The 7,559-nt window shown below is 50.3% G+C and overlaps 1 protein-coding gene and 1 long non-coding RNA gene across 4 annotated transcripts in view; both read left to right on the forward strand.

Moving 5' to 3' along the window:
* The window catches only part of XXYLT1 (xyloside xylosyltransferase 1), a 33,197-nt gene extending 31,903 nt beyond the window's left edge, over positions 1-1,294 (forward strand). For all 3 annotated transcript variants that reach the window (XM_086843598.1, XM_086843599.1, XM_023933080.2), the window contains one exon: positions 183-1,294. In XM_086843598.1, the coding sequence (XP_086699724.1) occupies positions 183-579 (397 nt within the window). In that variant the 3' untranslated portion in view covers positions 580-1,294. The remainder of the gene's footprint in view (positions 1-182) is intronic.
* Positions 1,295-2,707: 1,413 nt separating this feature from the next.
* Positions 2,708-7,167, forward strand: LOC147651307 (uncharacterized). Its single transcript, XR_015274383.1, has 2 exons — positions 2,708-3,643; positions 4,309-7,167. It is a non-coding gene; the product is annotated as an uncharacterized LOC147651307 (long non-coding RNA).
* The last annotated feature ends 392 nt before the right edge of the window (positions 7,168-7,559 follow it).

The raw sequence follows: 7,559 nt of genomic DNA on the forward strand, positions 1-7,559 counted from the left end.
AGCCTGTGAAGCGCTGGCTGTTCTGAGAGGCTGGGTGCCTCCAGACAGAAGACAAGCATGGTGAGATCCCATGGGTGGGTGGTAGATCCTGTGATGTGATCCAGACCTGCCCAGACTTGAGGTGGCTGCTCTTCAGGCTGCACTCACTAACATCCCTGTGCTTGTTCTTCCTCTCCTTCCAGGCACACTTTCTGGCAGTATCGCCATGAGAACCCCCAAACCAAAGTTGGGGAGCCCCCTCCTGATGGGCTACCAGGCTTCAACAGTGGTGTCCTGCTCCTGAACCTGGAAGCCATGAGGCAATCCAAGCTCTACAACCAGCTGCTGGAGCCCACCATGGTGCAGAAGCTGACAGAAAAGTACCACTTCAAGGGCCACCTTGGGGACCAGGATTTCTTCACTATGGTGGGGATGGAGCATCCAGAGCTTTTCCATGTGCTTGACTGCACGTGGAACCGGCAGCTTTGCACATGGTGGAGGGACCATGGATACAGCGATGTGTTTGACCAGTACTTCCAGTGTGAGGGGGAGGTCAGAATTTACCATGGGAACTGCAACTCCCAAATCCCTGAAGACTAAGGCGCTCACTGCCCCCAGGGGCAGCACTGACTGCAGCAAGACCTCCAAAATAGTGGCTGCACTAACAGTCCTTCAGGAAGGGTGACCAGCTCTGATCCAGCATAATCCAGATCCAAGAGCATTCAGTATCCCATGCCTGTAGCTTCACCCTCCAAGAGGAAGGGCAGTTCAGTTGTTGGATCAGGACATCCACAGCCACCGTATATAGGGCTCGGCAAAGTCCATGGTGCCCATCTGTGCCTCAGCTGCTGGAGCATGTGGACAGCTGAGGGGCCATCAGAGACCACTGCTTTTGCACTAGGCGGGGTCCAGCTCCCTGGGTGCAGCTTTGCCTTGTCTGATGGTCTGCAGGAGTCCCCAGCAGGCAGTTGGGTTTCATTTGTCATTCTTTGGTGGCCCATTTCTGCACCTCATGCAGAGAATTGGTCTGGTCCCTCTGGAGAGCAGACACTGTCCTCAGGTCATCTTCCTTTTGAAGCATTCCAGGAAGGCAAGAGGGCTTTAAAGACTGAAAAGCTGCTTTAAATTTGGTTACTTACAAACAAAAATTGAATTCTAGATAAGCTTTAAAGCCTTCCGTCAGTTCTTCTTAGCAATAAAAGCTTTACTGCCCTATGTTGTTCTAGAAGTGTTCAGTGAGTGTGTAGCAATAGATTCATTTTTCTAGCTTTGCCTTTAACCTTTCATACGAGAATAAAGCATCAGATGTCAGACACGTTCAGCTGTTTTTTCTGTGGCACAACTGAAGCCCTGTGCAGTAGGAGGTTTCCTGCTCTTATCACAAAAGTAGCTGATGTGTATCTGCCGGGCAGTTGAGTGTGGTGCCCCACATAGCTTATTCCACATCTGTCCCATGTGAGTGATACAAATAAACGAGCTGGATTTTTAAAGATCACCACCCTAGCGAGGGTTGGTTTGGAAGGATCTGGGAGCTGCCTGTGCTGTGAATGAGTGAGCTGCAGGCTGAGCACGCTATTCCGTGAATAAACGCTGCCTCGGTGAGCCCAGCTGGCGGGTGAGCTCCCACACAGGTCTGTGTCAGGGATGTGCACGGCTCATTAACCACCTCCAGCCCAGCCTGTTTTACACCCTGTGTGTGCATCTGTGTGATGTGCACGTGCAAGAGAGAGGGGTGGGGACCTGATTGTGGCTTAGCCTGATAACAGAACACACCATATATGTGGCAGGAGTGTCCTGGGCTCCTTCCCCCATGCCTGTGAATGAATTTACTGGGGAAGAGGCTCTCCTCCCTCAAATTGATGTGCAGAGACAACAGGCTGTGGTATGGGCTGCATGCTGAGCCCTGCCCTCTCTGATGTGCTGAACCAATCTATTTCCAGATAGCACAAAACCTTCTCTTCAAGTATTTTCTCATCCCTAGGGAAGGAACAGCAAAGAGGTGGTTAAAGGTGAAGGAAAGACGCGGTACCCTGCTGTGTTAGACTCACATTTTCACCAAAAAACAAGGTGATCCAACCTCACTGTACAAGGCAAGGCAGCCAGCCTTGCTGGAGGCTGCAGTGGGGCAGGATTTGGGGCAGGTGATGCACTGTGATGATGCACCCTGAAAGATGAGGAGGGTTACTGGTGCATACCAGCAGCAGTATCATCATCGGGACACACTGGTGGCACCAGTGACACATGGGGCTTCCTTCACATGCCAGGGCAGGACCTTGCCATCAGTTTGGAAATGGCCATGCTGGAAATACAGGCCAGGCTGCTTGTGTCACCAGCACTGAGGAGGGGTGATGAGCAAACGTGGCTTTTACTGGGGACTGAGCAGCTCTGGGGTGGCTGTGGGTGTCGGGGCTGGCCCAAAAGCACCATGATGGGTGCTGCAGGGTGATAACTTGGGAGACGGGGCTGTGTGGGGCCAGGTGCCCTCGCTGCCCCACAGCCACCCCTGGAGCTGGGCTGGGCATTGTTCACCCTCTGCTTGCAGCCAGGGGATGCTCTCCATAGCGTTGGGAGCACTTCTCCCTCTCTGTGGAGTCACACAGTCTATGTGGGGGGAACACCTACATGTGCCACTGTGGCCCCAGGCTGAAACTTTTTGCTTAGGTATTGTTCCAAAAATAAATGACTTGTTGTTGTTGTTCAAAATCAGTCCACTGGGAAACTCACTGCATTTTATTTTTTTTTTTTTTTCAGCTAGGAAAAGCATAGTTAAATGAAACATTTAATTGAGCTTATTGGTTTCCCCAGGCACCACAGAGAGCGCGGTGGCACAGCCCCCACACAGCCGTGCCGGCCCCATCCCGACCCGCGCCGTCCCGGGGCCGTGACTGAGCACCGCGGGCCGCACCGTCCTATTTATAGACCCCGCACGTAGCCCGAGCCGTGCTCCCTGTGTAATTATCTCCCCTTCATGCCCTGCTGATTGCAGGCACTAATGAGCTCAGCTGCAGAGAGCGCCGTGGCAGCCCGGGGCTGACTCGTGGGGCTGGCGGCCCAGCCTTTCCCAAGGGTGAGGCCACAGGGTCTGCTTTGAGGCCTAGCAGAGCTTGCTGTGCTAGGCCGGAGTGGCAGCGACCCTGAAGGCACCGACCCTGAGGGCACCACCTGCCCAGGAGCCCTCACCCCCACAGGCAGTTCCTGCACTACGTGTCCAGTCAGCGTGCATTTCCTTAAATTCCTGGAAGAATGGGGACCCTCCTTCTCAACCCTTCTTTGCCCTCCTGCACCCTCCTGCTGTAGCCCATCCTCAGCCAGGTGTTGCTCCAGGCACACAAGTTCAGATCTGAGCATCCCCTCCTGGTCCTGTGATGCTGGCCCAAGGCCAGGACAGCCACCACTTAACAGCTGCCAGCACAATCATGGTGAAAGATGCCCAGAAACCATTAAACAGCACCAGTTTGCCCCTGGGCACTGGGGATTCCCTGTGGTGACCCTGCGGCAGCAGCACTGGGACTGACAGGCAGCTCCTGGTCTTGGGAGGGCTGGCACAGTGTCCTTGGGCCAGCGCTGGTCCCCTGCCTAGCAAAGGACATCTGCAGACTCCTGAGCCTGGTTATGGGTTTGTTGGAGACCCTCTGGAGATGCAGCAGGCTAAAGGCAGCCCTTGGTGAGTGGCAAGTGGGGCATGCTGCTGTGGCACAGCAATGGGGGGGACACAGCTGTGGGGAGCGGGAGACCAGGCCCACCAGGGCAGCCTGGGGCCAAGGGATGGGGCACATCACAGCCATGGGAGAGCTGCAGTGGGCCCAGCCAGGGGCTCTGCAAGGACATGGTGGGCTTTATCCTAAGGTTACTCAGTCCAGAGCTCCTCCGTCAAGGATTCCTGCTCCTTGTCTTCTCACCAGCTGGCTCACAGCAAAGTGCTGCTCATGTCAAGAGCCCCATGTTTTTCCAGGGTGGAAAAGGGGATGGGAGAATAAAAGGGGTCTCCTTTGTAGATGATCAGGCTGTGGAAAATAGTTCTGCAGTTTAAGGGGAAAATTCAGTTTCTTATGTCATTCAGTATTCATGAAAAATTCCACGTACAGTATTCATGATTTTCTGACCAGCTTTGCTTCCAGCCCTGTGCTGGAGCTGCATAAGATTTTTTCTCTCCTCTCCTGCATTTCATAATACTATCAGTGTTTATTCTCTTACTCATTTGTACTTCTTTCCCATTTGAAATAATCAATTGTTGGTATAAACTCACCTAGGGAGCAATTACTGTGAGCCTAACCCAAACAGGCACTGGGGTGCTCCATTAAGCAGTATCACCGCCCTCTCTCTCCACAGATCCCAAAGGATACAATATTTACTTTTCAGCTCTGCTATTCATACTGAGCGTGCTTCGGTCAGAGTGCCAAGAATAACACAAAGCCTAACAACAGGCTTCAGCGCTAAGATGGAGTTCCTGACTTTACAAACCAAAAAATTAAAAAGCCAGCCTATTTATTTTGCCTTTGCTGAGAAATGCCTGGCAGCAGCAGAGCAGGCAGGCGCCAGAACCACCCCTCTGCCTTCAACAGAGCCATGAGCAGCATGAAGTCTGTCCTGAGAGACACAGAAAAAGGGGAAAAAATAAAAAGAGCAGTAAGCCTGGGTCGGCAACTGCCTGCTTTTCCTTTTAATAGATTTTATTAGGTTGCTGCAATGTTTTGTGAGCATTTCCTCAAAAGCTTTGCAGGGCCATGGAAGGCTCTGCATTCCCCAGCACCTGTAGATATTTCAGCCAGGTTTTCAGCAGCTCTGTCTCTGACCATCATGAGCCTCTGCAGATCTAATTACTAATTGCAAAGAAATTGCTGCCCGGTCCTGTAGCCTTTTCATTGCCAGCAGGTTTTGCTTTGTCCAGTTCTTCTCTGGAAATTATTTATTCACTAATCAGCTGCTAACAAGGGAAGCACTTGGAGCAAATTACCTCCTGAGGTATTTCGTGGGCATTAGCTGTATTGTACCAAAAGTCTCAGTGTTAATTTAGACAATTTGACTACCTGAAGAAAAAACTGTAAGAAAGCAGAGTCTGGAGCTACCAGAATGAACCACAGGCCTGGACCTGCAAGAGGCTTTGACACTGCCCACCAATGAGGGGATGCTCAGCAGTTTGTGGGGTGTTCCTGGGAGCCAGGTATGTTTTTCCTGGAGCAGATGTGGCAGTTAGAAAACCATGCCCTGGGGTTCCAACTCCCCTTGGAACAGATGGGCACCTTCAAGCTCTTTGTCCTGGCTCATTCCTGATGGATTTGGTGCCGTGCAGCCCTGGCAGGGTGCTTGTCCTGGTGTCAGTCTTCACCAGCACAGCTCCAGTGCCAGGTTCTCCTCCTGCTCCTGGTCAGCCATCGCTTAGCAGCAATTTGTGACTCTGCTGAGGACAATCCTAATGCTGTGCAAGCCACAGGCTGCCAGTAGAGCCCTGTTCTCAGAAAGCGCTGCATGAACTGTGTCCATTTATCACCTACAAACTTCTCTCTCTTAGAGCATTTTGCAGCTGTTGAAATGTTTGTGGCCTTTGTCACAACACATCCCCTCCTTAGAGCTGGTCCGGATAAATGGACACTCTCAGGTCCTCAGGACAGTATCATTTTAGGGAATAAATCACTTGTGGATGCCCTGTGGCACACGGGGCTCTAGGTAATGTGTCAGCAAAAAAAAGGTGCATCTTTTTTCCTGCATGCTTTTTCCTTTCAAAGTCATTTCTTTTCTATGCTGGAGGACTTCTCTGGCTACCTTGGGAACACAGCAAAGACGTCTCCTTCCAGCATAATCCGCTGAGTTCAAGGGCGAGGGAGGTTTTATACAGAATGCTTGAAAACACCAGCAGCAGTAGGGGAAAAAATGAACAGGCATGTGAGATTGGGCCCCTCAGCTGTGGAATGGGGGCATGGAGAACTGGCCAGGTAAAGGATGCTTAGCTGACCTGACAGGCCCTATGGTGCTGCAATGAAAACCATTAACTGGAAAATAGTATATAATGGTGACATGGCAGAACCTGCCATTCATGCTGAGCTGTTCAGGAGAGGGAAATACAGAGCCAGTGTGAAAAGCTGCAGAAAATGTGGCTGATGTGGAGCAGTAGGTAATAAAATGGGAACAAAATTCATCACTAGTAGATGCTGGGTAGTGCAGATGTATAAGGGCATAACCCAAGAGCACAAAGAGCTGTGGAGAGCAGGAGGGTGATCTGGGAGGTAGCACATCCCCCAGTTCCTCTCCTTGCTGAAGCCAAGCACTCACCTGTGGGAGGGATACCATTATGGGATCTCCCTCCTTGCTGCTCATGCCAAGCCATGCCCAGGTGGGCTCACCAGGAGCACCCACTTCAGCAGCTGTTCTGTGGGCACAGGGCAGGAGAACCACTGGTGCAGAGCAGGCAGGTGGGCTACATGGCCAGAATACCAGCTGTGCTCTGCCTAACCTTATCCTGCAGCTCTGGCCTTGAGCCACCCTTGGTCTGTGCTGCATCAGCCCCCTGGAGCTGGGACAGGTGCATCAGTTCTGGGGAATCATCCCCAGGGATTAAAGCAGCCTTCAGGTTACGGACAAGGATGATGCAGTTGAGGAGAATCAGCAATGTTCACACCCTCTCCTGGGAACAAATGAAATCTTGCAATTCTGCAGGATATGTGCTCAGTGGTTTGGGGAACTCTTAGTGTTAGAGAAAAGCAAAGGTGTCCAGGATCAGTTTTTGTTCAGTAATTGGAATGGATATAAGGATGTCCTGGCATTGTAAACCACTGCACTCTGTGGAAGGGAAACAGCAGTGCCTAAAGCCCAGGAGGTCTGGAGTGTATTCTAGTAAAATAATGGCAATTCCCTGTAACACCTATGCAGAAGGCAAGGAGGATGCCAATCTCATGCCAGTGTCAAAGGAGAAGGCTGGCTACCCCAAGCTAGCAGCTTGACTCCCAAATTAGGTAAAGGATGAGAAAATTGGTATAAGATTCACCAGACAGCTAATTTCCCAGGTCAAAAAAGATTTTACATGGAAAAGATACAGGAACAGATCTAGAAGAAAATTCCATATGGTAGAAAAGAAACTGGAGGCCAGCAAACCTGCCTGTGCTGACACCTCAGTGTTTCACATTTTTAAATCAGCCAATGTTGCAAAAATAGGAAATACAAGAAGTCGGCATTATTAAAGTAAATGTAATGAAATAGCCTATCATGAGTCAATTACTTTTAAACCTCAAAAATTTTTCAGCAGATGCCACTAAATTTCTTTCACCAGTCATTGTTCTGGTGAAGTTTTACCAGAAAATAACAAAGAGAATATAAAATGCATGGTGTTTCATCCTCTCTTTCACTGAAGAGCTGTGTGTAATAGGCTGCATTATCAAATAATCATAATAAGGAGAGATTTTAAATAATGCTGGGCTGAGTAGCGAGTGCCAAAGCAGTCATACATTTGTCATGAAAACACAGTATCAGGTTAGTAATTAATAAAAGTGTCAGCTGATTTTGGGCTGGTAGCATCATGTACAAATCCTGAAAAAAATGACTCTTTGGTCTCCAGTATGAAGTTACTGTTGTTTGCATTTCTGTAGCTC

This window comes from Cyanistes caeruleus, chromosome 10, assembly GCF_971803275.1.
Source record: "Cyanistes caeruleus chromosome 10, bCyaCae1.hap1.1, whole genome shotgun sequence".
Lineage (NCBI taxonomy): Eukaryota > Metazoa > Chordata > Aves > Passeriformes > Paridae > Cyanistes > Cyanistes caeruleus.